At 40.9% G+C, this 23530-nt stretch overlaps 1 protein-coding gene across 1 annotated transcript in view; it reads left to right on the top strand.

The window, feature by feature from the left end:
* The first annotated feature begins 5882 nt into the window (after nucleotides 1-5882).
* The window catches only part of galk1 (galactokinase 1), a 33233-nt gene continuing 15585 nt past the window's right edge, over nucleotides 5883-23530 (top strand). Inside the window, exons 1-7 of the mRNA XM_078279291.1 lie at nucleotides 5883-6233; nucleotides 10129-10318; nucleotides 12156-12275; nucleotides 15751-15886; nucleotides 17287-17468; nucleotides 20126-20276; nucleotides 20872-21034. Of these exons, the coding sequence (XP_078135417.1) occupies nucleotides 6069-6233; nucleotides 10129-10318; nucleotides 12156-12275; nucleotides 15751-15886; nucleotides 17287-17468; nucleotides 20126-20276; nucleotides 20872-21034 (1107 nt within the window). The 5' untranslated portion in view covers nucleotides 5883-6068. The remainder of the gene's footprint in view (nucleotides 6234-10128; nucleotides 10319-12155; nucleotides 12276-15750; nucleotides 15887-17286; nucleotides 17469-20125; nucleotides 20277-20871; nucleotides 21035-23530) is intronic.

Below are 23530 nucleotides of genomic sequence, written 5' to 3'. Positions count from 1 at the left end.
CTGACTTGTCGACTGCAGCGATCTCGCTTAATACTGGACCAATGTCAAAGATTGTTGTTCCCATCAGTCACTTAGACTCAAAACCATAGGAACATAGTGTCCATGTTGAAAAAAACAGTAGTTACCCTTTAGGTCAGACTCAGTGGTGAGTGAAACTAAAGCAGAGGGACAGACACAGAGCTGTAGCCGAGCCAAAGTAGAACACTTTTTAATACATTAACTTTATCAGTTATCAGGCAAATAAAACGCTGATACAGATAATCTGCAAACTGCTAAAAAACGGCCCGATAATAATCTGTCTATCCCTAGTGTGTAGGTTTATTGCCAGTGTTTTAAATGGGACTACTAGGAAGTATCCCTCTGCCGCAGCTGATCAATGAAATGTCAGGGGGAACGCAAAGAGGGAATTTCAGATGCCCATTTAAGCCTCATATTAGCTTTAGCCTTCTTGCAGTGGAGTCACTTAAGGAAGGATCTGTTCAGAGCCAGAACAGGAAGAATAAATACAACCATTAACTAACCTAGTATAACTAACCTAATACAGCCCTCAGTGTCAGTGTTAACCTGATACTGGGTTTAAATGGGGTCTGGGTCTCTTTTTTTTACTCTTTTACACGTTTGAATCAGAAATCTGTAAATCCACTCTAGAACGTGCAGAACTCAGCTGCCAGGCTTTGAACCAGAACCAAGAGACTTGATCACATCACTCCTGTTTTTAGCCTCTCTACACTGGCTGCCGGTATGTTTTAGAATAGATTTGAAGATTTTACTGATCACTCTTAAGGCTCTTCATGGCCTCGCACCTATACGTATATCTCAGACCTCCTGGTACTGTACACGCCGGTACGTACTTTGAGATCCTGGGGCAGAGGTCTTTGGTCTGTTTCAGAGACCCGGCTGAAAACTAAAGGGGACAGAGCGTTTGAAGTCAAGGGCCCAGGGCTCTGGAAAGATCTGCCCGAGGATATTAGGCCAGCTGAGTCACTGATCTCTCTTAAGTCCCTTTGTCACTACCCGAAGTGAGTCAAGTGCATATATGAGTTGCGCATGCTTCACTTTGCGACAAGTAGCCTACAAGAACCTGCTAACGAGAGACTCCTGTAATGTCAATACAATAAAAAAATGGACCTACATAACCAAGTTGGTTCACTGCTGGCTACAAGTTAGCAATCAGACACAACAAGGGCTGTCACTTGAATGGCGTTTTGAGCTAAGGTTAGCAATCAAACAATCATAGATAGCTACAACGTTTTTGAAATGATTCCCATCTTCTGTTATTGTTTGTAATGACAAAAGTTTATTATTTCATGGATTTCACAAATTTCAGTATGACACGTTATGCCGTAAACCCTTTCAATCTGAACATGCGCAACTCACATCTGCACTCGACTCACATCGGGTAGTGACACCCTTCTTAAAACATGACTGGCTTGTTCTGTTTGTTTTGTGAAGCACTTTGTAACATGGAGTTTGAAAAGTGCTCTATAAAAAATGATTATTGTTATTATTGTTATAAATGTGGCGATTGCCCTAATACTATATTGCAAAAAAGCTACATGAAAAATAACAGTTATATATAACAGATGTTACTGTAGATCTCTGTGATGAAGAACGGTGTCTGCCTGTCTGACATGTGCTGTACAAATGAAGAGCGTACTGGCAGTTAAATCCCGTCCCAGTACCTTTGTTTTTTGACGTAGCTTAGTTTATGTTAAATGGAAAACATATTTTGAAGAGATTACTTGTTTTGTTAAATGTTTGATTCACAGTGACTGTATTTTAGCTCGACACGACCTACATTATATTTATGTATCCGTGAATGACCACACTATATTATTATAAGTAGCAAGCTAGAGATTTTATATTATGAATAAAATGTGCTCAGTTATGCAATAGGAAACATGATTATGTGCACTCAATAAATCTGCTGTCTTGCTGTTAGCTTGTTAGATTAGATATACATGCTTATGCTGCATAGTTGCAACCAGTTTTCTTACTTTGTGTTAACGTTTGTGCTGTGCAAGGAGATCCTAGCCATTGTGACAAACCACGTTTCTATGTCAGACACCGCTCTGTTAAGTCATCTAGCTCATGTTAAAGGGTCATTTCAGTTTTTTTCAACCTGGACCCTGTTTTCCTACGCTTTTTTTGTGTAAGTGACTGATAGGAACAACAATCTTTGAAATTGGTCCAGCATTAAGCGTGAATGCTGTAGCTGGCAGCCACAGACCGGGCTGCAATGTAACCCTATGGGGCAAATGTGCATCGTCAATTTGGTCCACTAACAGCGCTTTATTTTGCCGCTGACAGGCTCAGATTAATATTCAAAGTGTCTGACAGCATTATGGAAAGGATCCCTTCAGAGATAGACCTTTAAAACCTCTTAGAGACCTGTCAGAGAGCCAGAAACAGCTCTGAAGTCGCTAGCGCTAAACCCACCAGACTCCATTAAAAAAGACAATACTTTTAGCGTGTATGTATTCAACATATTTCCACATGTAAATCGGTAAACTATGTGTTTATTTCAAGCAAAACTATAAGTAAATTTAATTTCTGTCGATTTTAAATAAAATGTATTATACGATGCTAAAATCACTGTTTATTTACATGGAGTCTGGTGGGTTTAGCAAACGCAATTTCGCGGATGTTTTTATGTTTAAAAAAAGGATCTTAATCTTTAACAGAAAGGTCGACCTCCTTAGAAATCCTTTCCATAATGTTGTCAGACACTTAGAATATTAATCTGAGTCTGCCAGTGGCAAAATGAGCACTTTTGTGAAGATAAATACAAGCTGCACAATTGCCCTATTAACTTACAATGTAGCTTGTTTAGCCGCTGCCGACTGCAGCGATCTCACTTAATACTGGACCAATGTCAAAGATTGTTGTTCTCTTCAGCCACTTAGACACAAAAAACATACGAAAATAGGGTACAGGTTGAAAAAAACGGTAGTTACTATAAAGGAAAAGGTTATTGAGGAAGGAAACGTTATTTTGTAGGAGCTGGTTTTCAAACATTCATAGTTTGTTGATCTACACATGAGAAAAAGAAGTATGACTATTTGATATTAAGATAATCTCACAGAGAATCTTATAAATTGAAGGAAGTTTAAATAAGGAGCGGGTGCTATGAAGATGAAGAGAGCCTATAATTCGATCAGTCTTCATCTTCTAAATATGTTTGGCATCATGAAAAGAATGTTAAAGGAACATTTTTGTCATATAAATCAATATCTGCTTTGTCATTTTGACATAATATATGATCAGAAAAGTTCTGGAGCCAGTGCCAATACTTAATAATCTCAAACAAATCAGCCCTGTGTCTGACAATATCGCACTTATTCACATGTATCATACTTACATGTATCAGAAGCTGTAAGTGTAACAACTACATGTATGGTTAAAGACCAAAGGTGTGTGTTTTTTTTAACTGTAAAAAAAAAAACTGTAACTCTACAATTCAAAGCATTGACAATGCTGTTGTTTATTTATTAAATCTTTTGGAATATTTTTCCTTTTTTGCTTTTGTCCTTCACCAGCTCTATAGTACTCAACCTGATGTTACATATTGAAACAGGTACACCAATGATGGAATAGGAATGGAATAAAGTCAATGCCAGTTAGTATTTGGGTTATTGAAATCCAACTCTTTAACCAAACTGTTAACTGACGTATCCAAAGAACATGTTTTGTTTTTTACAGTGAAGAAATAAAATAAAAGGTCTGCATTATTATTATTATTATTATTATTATTATATTGCTCTTTCTTGTATTTTCTGGAGCTATCCATCTTGAGCAGTCACACATGATGACATCCTGTAGAGCTAAAGGCAGGGGCAGGGCTAGAAGGGGGGCACGGGTCAAACTCAAGGCCCGCGGGCCGAACCCGGCCCCTCGCAGATTTTGCAGGGCTTTATGTCGACCGAAGTTCAACAAAAGTCAAAACGAGTGACAAGAAAGCAACAAAACGTTGCAAAAACTTATAAAAAAGTGACGAAAACGTCTGAGAAAGCCACAAAAAAGTCGGAAAATGCAATAAAAATGACCCAAAAAAACGCGACATGCAATAATGCATCAAAAGATGTCTGGCCCTTGATGTGATTGATCTTTTCCAGTGTGGCCCTTAGTGAGAATGAGTTTGACAGCCTTGCGTTAGACAGCCAATCACAGACATTATTAGATCTTGGTAGAAGCATGCTGCATGCTGATTGGCTCACTGACGCTGATGAGATTTACTACTTAGGTATTGAAATTGGGTTTTGAATGACGAGGCATTTTACGATACTCGATACATCAGAGGCAATTTTGGTCGGTGCCTAAAAAGTACCTAGCTACACAGGCTACCCAGCCCTAGTCAGGAGAGCTCTGTCCCATAATAGCCAGTACAATCTCAGTCATGAACTTCCATGAATCTGGTTTAAAAACTCTGCGGTGCATGGAGCCACATGGGAGATATTGTTGTGTTGTATTGATAGTGTTGTTGGCTCCAGAGGACCAGGACAGGGATTTATGTGTAAGAGCTAGTCTCATAGGATTTGATGCATTATGGGACAGTGGTCACCAGGGGGAGACACACTCCACATGCTTCCAGATGTTGAACAAGTGGTACTTCACGCTATATACGAGATGAGCAGTGGTGGAAAGTAACATAAGTACTGTACTTGAGTACAAATTTGAGGTACTTGTTCTTTACTTGAGTATTTTATGCTAAGTTATGCTTCTACCCCACTACATCTCAGAGGCAAATGTACTTTTTACTGCACTATATTTTTCATCCCTTTCCGTACAGTGAAGGCCATGTATATATCTCCAACTTTGGAGATGTCTGTACCAAACTGGATTTTAAATGTCAACGTTTGTGATAAACTATTGGATGACGTTTTTCTTTAGGCAATGTGTTGAGAAAAATGCTCTTACTTTATAAGCTAAACGAAGTCTTTAAAAAAATTGATTGCATTCTTTTTTTCCCTTTCAACACAATGCCTAACTTTAGCAGTCTAATAGGCCTACATGGTTGGGCAGCTCCTTACAGAGGCTGGAACACAGCGGCCACCAGGCGCCACCATCAAAATACTGTTTCAACCACAGGGATATAAGAGGCTGCTTCTGCCCCAGCAGCTGCGTGCCATAGTTTATTGAACCTTTAGTAATAATAATAATAATAATAATGTATACTTTATTAATCCTGCAAGGGAAATTACAATGTTTTCACTCTGTTGTTATTACACACATTACACACAGGCCTGAATTACACGCACATGCTCAGTACCTACATGCACTAATGGAGAGATGTCAGAGTGAGGGAGCTGCCCATGGAAAGGAGCCCCGAGCAGTTGGGAGTTCGGTGCTTTGCTCAAGAGCACATTGGCAGTGCCCTGGAGGTGAATTGGCACCTCTCCAGCTACCAGTCCTCCACCATACTTTGGTCCGTATGGGGACTTGAACCAGCAACCCAAGTTAACCCCCCCCCCAACTCCCCCAACAAGTCTCAAGGCAACTTTTTTCCACCATTTTTAATTCCTTTTTAAAAGCAAAAAATAAATAAAATGAACATGAATGAAATGTACATTTACACATTTTCTTTTCCTTGTACTGAGTGAATGCTGGCTGTCTGTCTCTCTTTTTTTCCCCTCTTCCCGATGTTTTTTTGTTTGTTTTATTTTTCCTTTTGTATGCGCTTGTCCTTATATTGTTATTCTGAACATTTGCATGAATAAAATTTACGGGAAAAAAAGGAAACGGAGTAAATGGGAAACAAATGCCGTGACTGTTTCAGAAAGTTTATCTTCGTCGATACTTCTCTTTTTTTCTTTTGGAAGATTCACGTGGACAACAGTGTCATGTGACGTCTCTCCACCAATCAGAGCCTCACAATAAACGATTTTTGGACCAAACCACCAGGAAGTAACGAGCTCCTGACCGACATGTCAAAAGAATCCTAACCGGTCTGTTGTATCTATATCACCGTTTCTTAGCGTTTTGTGTTAGCGTGTAAGTTCCCTAAAACATTTGGGTGGGTTTTGCGCGCATGTTTCATTGATAAACTCTGTGTTCAAACTTGCTGCTCAATGGCCAGTTCTTGTCCTAGTGTAGCCGAGCTTGTTGCGGCTGCTCGCGGTCTGTATGTGCAGGTGTTCGGGGAAGAGGCTCCGCGGGTGGCGGTGTGTGCTCCCGGAAGAGTCAACCTGATAGGGGAGCACACTGACTACAACCAGGGATTTGTACTTCCAATGGTAACGTCATGACGCAGCACGAATGGGATTTGGGTTGGCTTGTCATACCAAATCTCGTTCAAACATCTGGCACTTTTATGTTTGAATGTAATGCTTGTTGACAGACGTGTTATTACGACACAACTCTGGTGTAGTCTGCGTCATACGCTAAGAAAGCTCCAGCATTTCCATATACCCACTTACAGATGTGCAATGATACGTAGCAACATTGTTTTGGGACAAAACTTTCACTTAAGCTATTTGTTTATCGCAAATACGGGTTGAGTAATCTTACCGCAAACTCAACAAACGCTTTGGATCATGCAGAGAGACTATTGTAGTATACCCACTACAATAAACTAGACTACACCGCTGATGTTAAACACTCTCGACTGTTCTGCATGCTTGTAGAGCACCCAGCAACAACTCACTGACTGGCCTGCTCTGTAATATTGTGTTAGCAAGTGTTTAAGGTATACGTGCAGTTTAGTGTCCCAAATTCCCCATACAATGTCCTTAATTAATTATGAACCTGCTAAACCACCTGTGCTACCCTAACCTTAAAGGTCCCAGGACATGGTGCTCTTTGGATGCTTTTATATAGGCCTTAGTGGTCCCCTAATACTGTATCTGAAGTCTCTTTTATATAGGCCTTAGTGGTCCCCTAATACTGTATCTGAAGTCTCTTTTATATAGACCTTAGTGGTCCCCTAATACTGTATCTGAAGTCTCTTTTATATAGGCCTTAGTGGTCCCCTAATACTGTATCTGAAGTCTCTTTTATATAGGCCTTAGTGGTCCCCTAATACTGTAGCTGAAGTCTCTTTTATATAGACCTTAGTGGTCCCCTAATACTGTATCTGAAGTCTCTTTTATATAGGCCTTAGTGGTCCCCTAATACTGTATCTGAAGTCTCTTTTATATAGACCTTAGTGGTCCCCTAATACTGTATCTGAAGTCTCTTTTATATAGACCTCAGTGGTCCCCTAATACTGTATCTGAAGTCTCTTTTATATAGACCTTAGTGGTCCCCTAATAATGTATCTGAAGTCTCTTTTATATAGACCTTAGTGGTCCCCTAATACTGTATCTGAAGTCTCTTTCCCTAAAGTCAGCCTTGGTGCAGAATTACAGCCACTAGAGCCAGTCCCACAATGAGCTTTCCTTAGGATGTGCCATTTCTGTGTCTGTAGCTTTAAATGCTATTGAGGAGGAGAGAGAGGGGGCAAGGTGGAGGGTGGGGGTGTGGCCTTGACTAACTGCCACTTTGCTCGTTTGCAAGCCATGATGTCTCTCTCTTTCTCATGGGTGGGCCAAATTCTCTGGGCGGGCAAAGCAGAGAAAGGGGAGGTAACCTTTCCCCTTATGACCTCATAAAGAGAAGATTCCAGATCGGCCCATCTGAGCTTTCATTTTCTCAAAGGCAGAGCAGGATACCCAGGGCTCGGTTTACACCTATCACCATTTCTAGCCACTGGGGGACCATAGGCAGGCTGGGGGAACTCATATTAATGTTAAGAAACCTCATAAAGTGAACTTTCCATGCCATGGGACCTTTAACCTGTCTCAAATAAGACCCACATCATTTGGGACACTCAGTTTTTGGAAAATAATTTGGGACACCAAACTGCACGTAAGCCATAGTTTAAAATATTAAGATTTCATCTCCTGTTTGGTACGGAAGAGGATTAGGGCCACATAAAGTCAGAATTGAGAGAAAAACGTCTGAATTCTGAGCTTAAAGTCTAAAGGCTAAAACGGTATGTTCGAAACCTTAATAAACCAATAGTACGTGATTTGCATACTATTTCCGGTAAAATATTACAGTATGCAATACTGGACACACTACGCCGGCTTAAATATCCCACAATGCAATGCGGTAGTAAAGACAACATTCATAACAGACAAATAGACAGAAACCGAGGCAGCTCTGGAACATCAATAACGCTCTAATTTACATTTCTACATATTTAAATGACTGTTGGTCTAGTAATTCACATCTTTCAGTAATTTAAGCGTTATCTGGTGATGCTGCTACAGCGGAAGTTGGCAGGGGTTACCATGGTGACGTGTCTTCAGCGGCAAGGAGGCTCTCAGGAAGTGACATTGAAAATGACAACTTAGGCCCCGTTTACACGTACATGGTTATTTTGAAAAACAGAGACATTTCCCTTGGTTTGTGCTCTTCGTTTACACGCAAACGGAGAATTTGCCTCTGAAAACGATTCTTTCTAAAAACTCCGGCCAGAGTGGAGATTTTGGAAAACTTAGCTTGAGCGTTTGCATGTGAACTGAGACAAACTGTTTAGGCAGCCGAGGAAGTGAGGAAGAGAAGAGAGAGGAAGTGATTCGTTGCTGTTGTTGCTATTTTGGGGATTCTGATTGGCTAACGTGGGCTTGAGCTTCTCATTACACTGTCACCTACAGGTCTGGCGTGCTCCTGACGGCATATATACACGGGTACGTGTAAACGAACACTTTACTGAAAACTGACAGCTGTGCACAATGTTATTTTTGAAAACGGAGAGGTTGAAATGTCCGTTTATGAAAATAGCCGGCCACGTGTAAACGTAGCATGAGTGCGTCCGAAAAGATACACACTACAGTTTATTTACACAAAAGTATGTTGAACGATAGTATAGATGTTGAGTATGTAGTGCAGAGTATGCGATTTAGGATGCAACCAATTGTTTTTGACTTAAAGAAACAACAACAAAAACTCAGAATTCAGACTTTACACTCAGAACTCAAGTAAAATGTTCACATGTGGCCCTAATCCTCATCCGTACATTTGGTGGGTCACTTGCATGTCGACTTAAAGCGTAACTCTCGCCAAAATGCAACCTAGGGTCTTTTTGGTGAATGTACCCGAGTCAAACTTTCGTTTTAAAAGTATATTTAGGACGGAATCGCCACTATTAAGATTTACCGTATTTTCGTTTTTTGGTCAAATGGCCTTTTGAATGGGAGAGCTAGGGGCACTTTATGCTAGCCTCAAAATAGCTATTTTTAAAACACTAAGAAGGCTCGACACAACATGAGACTTTGCTCCAAGTATCACCAGGGGCTCTACACATGAACTTGACATTGACAACATTGTTTGTGTACACAGTTTACTAAGAAGAAAGGTTTTGAGCAACTCACGTTAGCAGTTATTGTTTACACTATCCGCCAATGGGCGATCTCCAAATGCGAATGAGTGGACTCCATAGGAGGAAATGTCATTCTTATATGAGGCTCCTTTTTCAACTAAGAGGTCAATATTGTGTTTCACTAACGACAAAACAACGAATTATCCGTGCATTTATATGGAACTAATCTTTAGGAGCTTTCCATCTTTACTCTCCTCCCTCGACTAACTTCGATAGACGGCGACCGGAAGAACAACAGCTACAGTGAGTTGCTCAAAACCTTTCTTCTTAGTAAACTCTGTGAACACAAACAATGTTGTCAATGTCGAGTTCATGTGTAGAGCCCCTGGTGATACTTGGAGCAAAGTCTCATGTTGTGTCGAGCCTTCTTAGTGTTTTAAAAATAGCTATTTTGAGGCTAGCATAAAGTGCCCCTAGCACTCCCATTCAAAAGGCTATTTGACCAAAAAACGAGAATACGGTAATTCTTAAAAGTGACACTTCCGTCCTAAATATGCTTTTAAATGAAAGTTTGACTCGGGTACATTCACAAAAAGACCCTAGGTTTAATTTTGGCGAGAGTTACGCTTTAAACAAGAGCAGAAGCTGAAGATTGGCACATGGACTATAGTCAAAGAGTATGGAAGTAACACTCTTTGCTATAGTTCCACATATCAGGAAACATTATACTATGTTGTTTTTTTTAAAATGGAGTTTATTTCCTCTCTGACAAAGAGGGAAAGGATAACCACCCAGCTGCATGTGTTTTGTGTTTGGTGAGCCAGGCGCTGCCCCTGGTGACTGTGGTGGTAGGGAGTCAAACCTCTGGCCAGGATGTTACCGTGGTAACGGCAACAGAGGATGCTGATGAGCCTCGGAGGGTGGACTTCAGCCTGCCCAGTTATGGATCGGCGCTGTCTCCAGGGTTACCCAGCTGGGCAAACTATGTGAAGGGTGTTATACAGCATTACAGGGGTAAACAATTAAATAAATAATATCCATAGCTATAAAAACATTACCTGGGATTTATGTTTTTAGGTATTATAATCCTGGGATTTATGTTTTTAGGTATTATAATCAGGGGGTGATTCTAGGATCAGAGCTTAAGGGGTACCTGCCACCCTTTTAATGTATTTAAAAAAAAAAAAAATGTTATTGTACTTTGCATGTTAACATCATTTTGGACCATCATGGAAGGGAAAACACTGAATTTGTCAACTAGAACGATGCCAATAAGTTATGATAAAACTTACTTCAATGATGAGCCACAGGACCATTACTACAAAGGTGCTGTGGTATTACAAATGAAGTGGTATTATGCAAATACGGGATTAAATCGAGCTCCTAGGGTCAGTATTATTATTTTCACTTAAGCAGAACACTGGACCTAACTTACCCAGGCTATAGCTTGTTGACAGGTGTCAGACATGACTGTAAATGACTCTCACCAAAGCCAAATAGCCTACAGCTCGTTCAGATATCTTGATGCGAGAGTATAATGGACCCGTTTGAAAATAATCATGCCCATTTAGGTTAGAAACAAGCTTCACCGCCGACTTTGAAGGCATGTTACGACCACTTCCCAACATGATAGTTTAATGTGGTTGACACATGGATGTGCAGTTTCAGTTGCTACCAGAACCTTCGCTGTGGCTCAACAACTGATCTCACAGGAGCGTGTCAAACACAGATTCTTATTTTTTAGGGGTGCCGGGATAAAAAAAAAGACTAAAATCGCCCCGATTGTAAACAAGAAAATAAATATTACTACTACAGGAGTTCATTTTTCACCTCATACAGTTAATCCAGTCCTGTACGAGGTGAATGAGAACAATGGACAGCAGAAGCTTGTGTTATCCTGTAGGGACGATGTGCTTTTGTCCTTATTAGATTCCATCACCATACATGGGCGCCGATTCGATTTGTATTGAGATTTTTTATTTATTGCGATTCTAGAAGTATTGTGGTTCGATAGTATTGAGTATTGCGATTTTCCTTCTTTAACAAAAACAAAAGTTGAATAATGCACTTCTAGAGACAATATGTTATGAGACATTTCTAAAAACTGATTGTTTTCTTCAAAGAATGCACATCACATGTCAGTTAGTCTCGCATTGCCAGACCTTCCTCCACAGCGCTGCGAAGGAAGGTCTGGCTAGTCCACACAGCATTCCAGGATGGGAGAAAAATGTGTTCTGGTTTATTGGCATTTCTTTCAACCAATCACAATCATCTTGGGCGGTGGTAAGCGCCGGACGGAGCAACGGTGCCTCTGCAAAATAGTCTCAGGAAGGAACTTGTTTTGGTGGAACGTGAATGTTCAAGAGTAGTTTTAGTCGTGCAACAGAAAACTCAGATTGGACAGATAGTCTAGCTAGCTGTCTGGATTTACCCTGCAGAGATCTGAGGAGCAGTTAACCATAGTCCTCACAAATCCACCAGAGGTTAGAACACCAACACAAAGAAAGAGGAAGGTGACGGACATCAGGCCGAAAATAAGGGACATCCGGCGGAATTTCTGGCGACAATGGAACAATCCCGGAAGTGGAACGCCGTCGATATAGATTACATGTCAGTCTGACATTTATTTCATTTGTAAAGAAGTACATAACTGCTTTCGCTCCGTTTTGCTGGTAAGGGATAAGATGAAGTCACCAGCGGTACCGTATAAACAGAAAATATTTAGGTCAATAATTTGTAAAAAATAAATAAATTCTGGGGAAAAGAATCGATTTTGAAAAGCGTTGCAAAAAACGCCACCACAGGATATTTATATTCAACGTGCACTGTGTCTGTGTCCTGTGTGCTTCAGCTCCTCCTGTCCCAGGTTTCAGGGCGGTGATAGCCAGCAGTGTCCCCCTGGGAGGAGGTCTGTCCAGCTCTGCCTCTCTGGAGGTGGCTTTCTACACATTCCTGCAGCAACTCCAGCCAGGTCAGAATCTGATTACATTCTGACTCTAATATTCTGTAAGGAATCTTCATTATATTAGAGATAGATGACGTCAAGGACGATGCAACTATTGTCTGGGAGGGGGTGCTGTAAATATACTCTACTCGTGGGTCTGTGCTAGGGCTGAATGGAAAGAATTGAATACCAATCTAATGCCAGATATTGCGATTACGATTCGATTTGCGATAATATTTTTCTTATTATTCACTGTGTAACAAATAAAACATGTCATGGAGCATCATAACATAGGACACCATTAAAACTGCTCTATATCTTTATGCGAGGAACATAGATATGAATTTCCAGCAATAAATGATATGTAACATTATTCCAGCATTTATCCTATAAAAACAGTGAATATAATAATTAAAAAAAAGAATAAATAATGTTAAATGTACTGTTACACCAAACATTCAACCCCCCCCCCCCCATAATACAAAAAAATACAAAATCGTGTTTTTAACTGTACCTCCTGTTATTTTAATAACGTTGCCAGTTTTAGTGTGTTTGCAGTGTGTCTTAGAGATGTCCAGTTCATTTCAATTTTATTTATATAGCACATTTAAAAACAACCATAGTTGGCCAAAGTGCTTAACAAGCTCAAAAAACCCCAAAATGATAATATACACAAACAATACACAATACAAAATAACCAACCGTAGAAAAGGACAACTTGAATTAAAGCCAACGAAGAGTAGTGGGTCTTAAGCAAGGACTTGAACGTTTCAGCGGTCCGAGATGTTCTTCTATGAATTGGTAGACTATTCCAGAGGCTCGGTCACCTTTATTATTTAACCTGGATCTGGGCCCGTCGAGGAGCATCTGATTGGAAGACCTCAGTGCTTTGACAGGCGTGTGGACATTAGGGGTGCACGATTCAGAAAATGTCACGATTCAATATCTATTTTTAGGCTCAAGATTCAATTAAAAATCGATTTTCGCTTCAAAAATGATTCTCGATTTTAAAAAAAACAAAAAAACAATTCACAGTATGTAAATGTGGTTACTTCCCCATGTAATTGCAGTAGACATACAATAAAAAATAATTTTTTTTTAAAATAATAATAAAATATGAATCGATTATTGGAATTCTATGAATTGATTTTGAATCGGTAGAGCTTGAATCACGATTCGAATGTGAATCGATGTTTTTGCACAGCCCTAGTGGACATGTAAAAGCTCCGATAAATAAGAAGGCGACAACCCATTTAAAATCTTAAAAACAAGCAATACAATTTTAAAATCAATCCGGAAACAAACAGGAAGCCAGTGGAGCGTGGCCAAAACCGGTGTAGCGTGGTCCCGCTTTTTGGTCCCGGTTATAAGTCGATCTGCTGCGTTCTGGACCAACTGTAACCGACGAAGGGATGACTGATCCAATCCAACATACAAAGAGTTCCAGTAGTCTAATCGAGACGTAATAAATGCATGTATGACTCTTTCGAAGTCTTTGCGTAGCAGGTAGGGCTTGACCTAGCTGGAAGAGACTGGTTTTAACAACAGAACTAATCTGTTTGTCATATAAAGATAGGCCAATTCATTAATTTGTTCATTCATTAAGCCCATAAACGTCCTGTGGCGTACTGTAGCCTAAAGCCTATGGAGAATGCAGCGCTTTCAGAGGATTTTTTTGTTTTTGGTGTGGGCATTTTAGGCCTTTATTTCCGACAGGACAGCTTGGACTTTAAAGGGGAGAGAGAAGGGGAATGACATGCAGCAAAGGGCCACAGGTCGGAGTTGAACGTGCGGCCTCTGCGCAGAGGACTAAGCCTCTTTATGTGGGCGCGCGCTCTACCAGGTGAGCTACCCAGGCACCCATCAGAGGACTTTTTAGTGCTATACTGCACGTTGCTGCCACCGGTGTTTGCTGGCGTTTCGCAAAGTAGCCCGTGTAATGAGGACGTTCCCTGTCTGTGCAATCAGTGCAATTCTACGTGTGTTTTGTCATCAATTATTTTGCTGATCAAAACACTGAAGACGATTCTCCGCCGGACACGCAACGTCTCAGCTGAACATGCACGGGACCGATGCAGACAGACAGGCTCGTTTCTGTCGTCCTGCTCCCATTGTTTGGATTGTATCAAATAAAAGGTTCATGCATAGTGAATCGCAAGTTGTTAATCAAAAGTAATTTATTAGAATAAAAAATGCGTTTCCCACACACAGACTACTATTTTTTAACGCTATTTAAAACACGCAGCATTCGTTCAGCTGCATTTCCTTTCCCCGCTCTCCTCCGTCTCTCTGTCACTCACGTCTCTCTCTCACACACGCGCACACACACACACACACACACACACGTATACACATACAGTCCCTCGATCATCCCTCCGTGCACACAGCGTCTGTCTCCATGAAAACACTGTCTGTGGAGAAGACGGCTGGCGAAATTCACAAGTTCACGAAAGGTTGGCATCTCGTGAACACCTTTACACAATCACACTGAAGACAACGTTGTCAGTGTGTTAATGTTGAGTCCCGACCCGACTTAGCAAACAAGCGATTGCGCCTGCTTTAGGAAGTTAACTAGTCGCAAGTTTGCGGTAAAATGCAGTTGGGTTGTCGAGGTCAAAACACTATATGTAGCAGCTGTGAATAAACGTATTATAAATAATGTCATGTCATTTTTTTACTCTTACACTGAATGTTTGCTGCTTCAATCCAGATGAGTATTGAAAAAGTATTTTCCGCGACTGAAAAAGTCACGTGTTGAGGATGAGGAGCAGCTTGAACCGGAGGTATCGGTCTGAAACAGAGCTCAACAGTCCCACCAGTGGAATTAGTTATGTTATTAATTTGTTTTCAATATTTTCAGCCTTCAACCAGTGAAAGACAGGGTGAGGGAGAGAGAGAGATGGATTTGTTCGGCATTGAAGAAAGAGTAGGAGAGGAGGACGGCATCCAACAGCGTGTCCTCCTCAGTTTTTGATACTTGATAGTACCCCCCCCCCCGCCACAAATTGCTTTCTAATCTGTGGGAAATACTGAAATGAATACAATAAAATAGCGGCTAGACTTCAATGAGTGGTCGGCTGTTTGGCCGGCAGCCGACGCTCATGGAAAGCTCTGCTCATATCAATCATGAAAACTTTTAAAGTAAATAGAAAGTGCATGTGCACATGAAGAGTCATTTCTGACAATCAAATCACTAGGCTATGAAAGCATATATTCTTTATGTTGTAAGGAAATATGAAAGTCAATTATTTATAGCAGTTTTTTTTTATCAGTTTGATGCAGTCGACGTCAATGCAACCCTACTTCCAACGTCTATAGATGACATCCAGTTATTTTCAAGAAAAGGCCAAGGAGGCAATGGATCAACATGTATTAGTGATAACATGATGCTGCTTAATTAGAGCCTAAAGCACTTTGTTTCTATAACTCTTCTGTTCAATCATCAGTTATAGTACGAGCCGGGATTTTTGGTATTTACTCTTCATCTTTCTTCATCTTTCAGATGACGGAGACAAGGTATCCAAAGCAGTGGCCTGTCAGAAGGCAGAACACACTCATGCTGGTGTCCCCTGTGGCATTATGGATCAGTTTGTGTCAGTTCTCGGCAGGGAGGGCCACGCTTTGCTCATTGACTGCAGGTAGTGTAAACATCCAATGAGAGTAGATTAATCCAGTCTTTGGTAATATCGAGATGACTCTTTTGTCTCTTCTTTGTTTGGCTTAACAAAGCGAAGGCTGAGGAACTTCTTCATATTTATAGGGCTGAACGATTTGCATTTTACTGCCAGATATTGGGATTACAATTTAGTTTGTGATTATTTAAAAAGAAAGTTTAGCTAAAGTTCAATTTCCACTGTGTAACAGATAAAACATGTCATAGAGCATTATAACATGAGACACCATCATAAACTGCTCTATATTCTTATACTAGGATGAGAACATAGATATGAATTGCCAACAATAAGTGTTTTCAGTCAAACGCAGAACTTTTATCACAAAAGCTAAATATATAATAATACAAAACAATTCCCATAACAAATATCAGTACATTCCTGTAAACTGACCTTTCTGATGTGCCTCAGTTCAACAGCAGCATCTACATATTACACCTTCTACGTCATGTTAAATAAAGGAATAAAAAATACATGAAAGATCCACTGAAAAGAGGACATTTCGGTAAACAATCTGTGATATGTGACATTATTCCAGCATTGATCTTATGAAAAAGCAGTACATGTAATAATAAAAAGAGGAATAAATAATGTTAAACCAAATGTTACACCAAACATTTAACTAAATATTCACATTCGATTAATGGCGGTCTTTACGATTGGCTAATCGCATTCATTCAAATCGCGATTTTGATTTTAAAACGATTAATCGTTCAGCCCTAGCATGACGTACATTTTTGTTTATCAAGTTGTCAGAAATAACAGGTAAATGCATAGACTTCTGTCAAACGAGGTAACACAGACCATTTGCCTTTACTGTACGCGGACCGATCATGCTTACTGCTAGGGTTGGGCATCGTTTCACGATTCTGATTCCAATTCCGATTCTTCCTTTCAGTTCCGCTTCTCATCGATTCTGGATTCCAGTTCTTTGAGGGGTGGAGTTGAAACGGGTCACATGCTTATTTCACAAATAAGAAGAAAGTTTTATTTTCATTCAATGGTGGGTTGCAGTCTTACCGAGTTTTTCAACATAAAACAAAGCCCCACTAGAGCGCTGCTTACTGTGCTCCATGGCTGCAACACAACAAGCGCCTGGTCGCTATGGAAACTAAAACTTGACGTGCATGTTAAATTTGGAACCCATGATCAGATTTGAAACCAAATCCTCCAAACGATTCCAATGAAGAAACAATTCCATTGGAATCGTAATTTTTGAAACGATTCCAAGTAGGAATCGGTTTCTCGATGCCCAACCCTACTTACTGCCGTGCGAAGTCCCCCCAGAATGGCCCATTCTGAGCAAGGAAAAACCCTGATGTACATCCAACGTTGTCAATCATGTGCTTCTTTGTGGTTTGCCCCAGGTCACTGGAGGCCACCCCTGTCCCTCTGGCAGATCCAGGCCTGGTCATTCTCATCACCAACTCCAATGTGAAACACTCTCTGACTGGCAGTGAGTACCCCATGAGACGCAGACAGTGTGAGGAGGCCGCCTCCATCCTGGGGAAAGCCAGTCTCAGAGATGCCACCATGAAGGATTTGGAGGGTGGGAAGTATATTTTTTTTATTATCCTTTGCTGATCCATTCCGTTGATGTAATCCCGTCTTGACCTTTCTTTTTCCTGCCCTTTCGTCTTGTGTATCGTACGGCTTGTTCTGTCCCAGTTCTGCTGATCAGTGATGATGAAGACCTCATTAAAAACTTAGAATGTTTTTTTTTTAGATGTAGCCAGAAAATCTGCTTTAGCCTCTAGTAGGGCTGGGTTAAAATAATCCATTCTCCAAGATATATCACATATAATCTCCATCTCTCTATCTCCACAACGTTCCACTTCAGGGATTGCTCCGTTGCCGCCGAAAATGCCGCAGGATGATCTTCTTGTCTTTGTGTTGGCGTTCTAACCTCCGGTGGATTTGTGAGGACTATGGTTAACTGCTCCTCAGATCTCTGCAGGGTAAATCCAGACAGCTAGCTAGACTATCTGTCCAGTCTGAGTTTTCTGTTGCACGACTAAAACTACTTTTAAACGTTCACGTTCCACCAAAACAAGTTCCTTCCCGAAACTATTTTGCAGAGGCACCGTGGCTCCGTGTGGAGCTTAGCCCCGCCCAAGACGATTGTGATTGGTTTTAAGAAATGCCAATAAACCAGAGCATGTTTTTCTCCCATCCCGGAATGCTGTGTGGACTAGCCAGACCCTCCTCCGCAGCGCTGTGGAGGAAGGTCTGGCAATGCGAGACTACATTGTGATTGGTGGCTTGCTGTGCATGCAGAGCCTGCGTGTCACACACTATCCAAGAGCACTTAAATCAGTGTAAATTATGTTATATCAGAAACAGACTTCTGTTGTAGATTAGTGTTACGTTTTCCAGCGTTGCGGCTCCGAACCATTACATGAGTTGGGACAGACGCCTTGTTTCTTTAGGCTAATTACATTAGCTTTAGCCTGGCTGGTAGCAGCTTTCTGGCCGGGAAACGTCATGATAACGTTGCATTAATCAGGTGATTTAGTTCGTCTTTGCAGTGAACATAAAACACTGACCACTGTAGCTTCACCACCCATGGAAAAGTATGTGCATCACTGTCAGCGGCAGCTGCCGCTTACGGTGCTTTTTTACACACGGAGAGCCTCACTTCTAAGGCTGGGCAATATATCGATATTATATCGATATGAGGCTAGATATTGTCTTAGATTTTGGATATCGTAATATTGTGATATGACACAAGTGTTATCTGTCCCTGGTTTTAACAGCTGGATTACAGTAAAGTGATGTAATTTCTTGAATTTACCAAACTGTGCTAGCTTTCCTATTATTTGCCTTTACCCACTTAGTTATTATATACACATTAATGATGATTATTTATCGAAAATCTCATTGTGTAAATATTTTTTTGTAAGCCCCAATTGCCAACCCTACAATATCGCCGCGATATCGATATCGGTATCGATATATTTGGTCAACAATATCGTGATATTAGATTTTTTCCATATCGCCCAGCTCTACTCACTTCCCATAACAAACCCCGTCGGACTAACGTTACGTCACATACACACGTTGCCACCTGTCTTAAAGGGGAAGGCTCGGTCGGTAACGATCATGTAAAAGGTGAAAGTTTACTTTTCTTTCAAGCAGCAAAAAAGTTTTAGCGTCTACATCGCGACGTCCTGCGATGTGACTATCGCGCATGCGCACATCGCTACGTAGACGATGAAACAAACTATCGTGCGGCCCTAGTTCATGCTATATACTGGACCAATTTCAAAGATTGTTGTTGCTATCAGTCACTACACACAAAAAACATAGGAAAGGTTGAAAAAAAATTAACCCTTAATGGATGCTTGCGCGTGGCATTCTTCAACTACTATCATCACATGTGTCATGTGACGCTTAGGACAGCGTGTGTGCACGTGAAGCCCCCGGGGCCAGGTGTTTCTGAACCTCTGGTTGATTGTGTAGCATTAAAAAATCTAACGTTTCTTCTTTTATTCGCAGCTTTTGCGATTTGAAAATCATCTTCTATTACATTGCGATGTGGGCTTTGAGCTAGATTCATCGTTGAGGCCTAGCAGCTAATTGAAACACCACAGGGTTCATGGGGATCAGAAGGGATTCATTTAGTGATTTTTAAACACAGATTAGACCTTTTGGTGGAAAGCAGCAACGATGTATGAGAGATGCCAGTGCTTGTTGAACTTCTGTGTTGTCTTCCCATCAACCATGGTCGAAATTGACCCGGTCTGTTATAGCCTGACTATAAAGCATAAAGTATAAATTATCACCCAATTCTGTGTTACATCTTCCTAGCCAACTTCATTCCAACTAATTACTGCTAGTTTTACACTTAGTTATAAAAAACTTCTTTATAAAAACCCTGAAATTCTGAATTATTTTGACTAATAGTTAAGATCAGAGGAATGTATGTTGATGCATATTCACAGACTGTTTTCGTGACTGGAACTATCCATGTTATTTTTGGGCAATTTCGTTGAAAGAAACCCATATTTGTGATAAAGAAACTTTGAAAATGGGTCATATTTGACCCAGGGACAACAGGAGGGTTAATCAGCCTTATGAACAAGGCCCGGGACCCCCCCACTGACACAGTCTTCATTTTAATTTCAGAGGCTCTAACATCCGATACTATTTAAGCCCAGTGAACCCTGAAGTAGCGCCACGTTTTGACCTTCCCTATCGTTTCAGAGGCAAGGGACCGACTGGATGACGTAACCTGTCGAAGAGCTCGTCATGTGATTGAGGAGATAGAAAGAACTGTCCGAGCTGCGGAGGCCCTGAAGAGAGGAGCCTACAAAGAGTTTGGCAAGCTAATGGTGGAGAGCCACAACTCCCTCAGGTACAGTTAAAGCAGCTGTATCGCATACGGAAGAAGATTAGGGCCACGTGAAAAAATGTATTGAGTTCTGAGTTTAAAGTCAGAATTCTGACTTTAAACTCAGGACTCAAATACATTTTTTGACATGTGGCCCTAATCCTCTTCTGTAGTATCAGATCTGTTTAACCCCGAGTCACTGTTTAGGACAGACTGTGGTAACTTGATGTTCCTGTAATTGGCTGATGCAGACATACACAGCTCCTATTGAATAAATACAACAGTAATATACCTGACCTTTGTTTTTAAATACAATGAGGCTTAAGGAAGCTCTATGCACTCCTGTGTCTGGGAGTGTGACAAAATTAAAACATTCTGGAGGGAGGTGATCAATCAAACTATGTTCATCTTGTCTGTGAACATTCCACTTGACCCTAAGATGATTTTGCTGCTGCTGTATCCAACAAATCTGAATCTGAAACCCCCAGAATATAAATATATTGATTTTACTATACTTCAGGCAAAAAGGATTATAGCTCTCACTGGGAAAATGAGGTTGATGGTTGTTTTAAATGAATAGAAACATTGATTTAGAAACAACTTGATGTCCGTGTTTCAGAGATTTGTATGAGGTGAGCTGCAGGGAGCTGGATGAGCTGGTGTGTGCAGCCATGGAGGTGGAGGGGGTGTTTGGCAGCCGGATGACCGGTGGAGGGTTCGGTGGATGCACCGTGACTTTGCTACAGGCCCATGCTATTGACAGGACTATACTCCATATACAGGTTAAAACACACACACACACACACACACACACACACACACACACACACACACACACACACACACACACACACACACACACACACACACACACACACACACACACACACACACACACACACACACACACACACACACACACACACACACACACACACACACACACACACACACACACCTTCATGCATGCAGACACTGTATACTGTAGAGGTCATGTGTAAATTATCAGGATTATCATCAACAAATAAAGTTGAAATAAAGCTAGTAAATGCAAACCAGAAAATCAGTGCCTTTACATGAACAGCTGGGTTTGTCGGTTCTGTCCGTATACATGCGCGGAGAAGAGTGTAAAGAATGACGGAGTAACTCTACCGTCCTGTACAGTAGGTGGCGCTCTGCCAACAAGCATCTGTTCAGAATAAGGCTTTGTCTTCCGGTTGACCTACACCAAAGAGCCATTTAGCAGGCAAGCTAGCTAATTAGCCAGCTGACTGGCCACTAAATTAGTAACATTTAAAAATGTAAGGTTTCATTCACACACTCTTGTCACAGCGTGGAAAAGCATTATTATTATTATTAGGGCTGTCAATCTATTAAAAAATGTAATCTAATTACATACTCTGTGATTAATTAATCGAAGTGAATCGCATACATAATTAACGGTGCCTGAACCGATACTTTTTAAGAAAGTAAAAAAAGAAAAGAAAAAAAGGGTACTAAACAACAGTTGGTGACATTGTTTATTGCTAAGGCCATATGGTCAAAATTAAATGATTTAATAATAATGTATAACAATAACTTATTTCACTAGTAAATTGCTGTTGAACGACAAAAACAACAACCAGATAGGAAAAGGACATTTACAATAACTTCAAATGCACCACGAGGCTGTAAATTACCACTTTCATTGAACACACCGTCTGTGTTTTTCCAACAACGGCAGCTGCAGATTGTTACATCCCGGTGTTGAATCCTCTACAGTAAAACACAGTCACACTTTACACCGTTTAGCGTTAGCTGTCAGCATTTTAACCCTGTTTAATCCAGCTACTAGCTAGCGGTAGGCTAACGTTAGCTGCTGTTGAGTATAGTGTTAACTAGCGTCACATGCAGCAGGGTTTGTGTTTCCTGTAACGTCTGTTTCAGAGCAGCGAAGAGCAGACATATCAGTGGCACCAGATTTTCGTCTGTATGCAAACGTCAATATGGAATGGATTAATCTGCGTTATTTTGACAGCCCTAATTATTATTATTATTATTATTATTATATTTTACCAGTGGCATGAATGGTGTTTACATGGCGTTTCAGAAATCGGAGTATTGCCTTAACCCAAATATAATCAGGTTATTAAATGCACTGTTGAAGGTACACATTTTTGCTGTCTTAAGGCCCAGAAACACAGACCAGATGGCCGACCCTCGGTAGAAAAGGCAGTTGGGCTGATCAGTCTCCCCGAGTTGGTCAAAAAAGTGCCTTGGAACACACCAAAGTTCCATAACAGCAGGCAGCGCTAATCTGTATTGTCGCCCAAAAATGAAAACCGGCAGCTGATTGGACGAACTCGTCACGTGGGTCTGGTTTCTCCGGAAATTCAAAGACAGACATGTCATGGCGGCTCGTTCAGAATACGATCTCATGTCGTACTAAAATAGTTCACTGAAACGTGTTTCTGAAAACATTTGAAGAGAGGAATAGGCCGTGCAGTTGCTGAATCTGCCTTCATTTCAGATCGACAAAGGTCAGTTTAAAAGATTTTCGTCAGATTTTGAGAGACTCTAGTCACACTCATCCCGCTCCCCCGTTTCCGGGTTAGCACTCTACCAATCAGATGGTCATTTGAGTCCGACTGCCGGCAGTGCCCGCCCTGCCGATTTTACATGTCAAATCGGCCAAAATGAAGGCCGAACAGACTCGAGTCACTTACCTCGCCAGACTGTCCAACGGCCTATTATCGGCTCGGTGTGTCTCGGGCTTTACTGGGAGTAGTCTTCATCTATATGTATTCAGTTGTAAAAAAAAATGTTCCAGGAGGGAAACTAGCTAGCTAGCTAGCTTTCACTAAAATAGATAGAAATACACCTTCACTTAACCAAAGTTGCCTCTTCTACATCTTGTTCAGCTTGATTTGTTTCGAGTTATTAAACTATGTCGAGAGAGGACTTTTGAGGTGATGTTGGTCAGTAATGTCTTCGATGCAATTGATCCAACAGACTGACTGATCATTATAAACCCAGCCTGTTTGAACAGAACCGCTCTCTCTCTCTGTCGTTCCTGCGCACCTAGCATTAGCATTAGCATTACCGCAGCTACCTGTTCTCTCTGCTGCAGAGCATCGAATCATTGAGAAGCTGATTCACTCACTTGTTCACTGAAATACTTTTCACTGTCTGGGTTTAGCTTGACAGCAGACACCAGAAAATTGGATAACGTAGGGATATTTCTTTGGTGAATATCTCAAGCAGGGATTGGGAACCTTTAAGAACCTAAGTGTCATTTT

Source organism: Sander vitreus, chromosome 21, assembly GCF_031162955.1.
Source record: "Sander vitreus isolate 19-12246 chromosome 21, sanVit1, whole genome shotgun sequence".
Classification (NCBI taxonomy): Eukaryota; Metazoa; Chordata; class Actinopteri; order Perciformes; family Percidae; genus Sander; species Sander vitreus.
The sequence above is the reverse complement of the archived record's forward strand: the minus strand, read 5'-3'. Positions and strand labels throughout refer to the sequence as shown.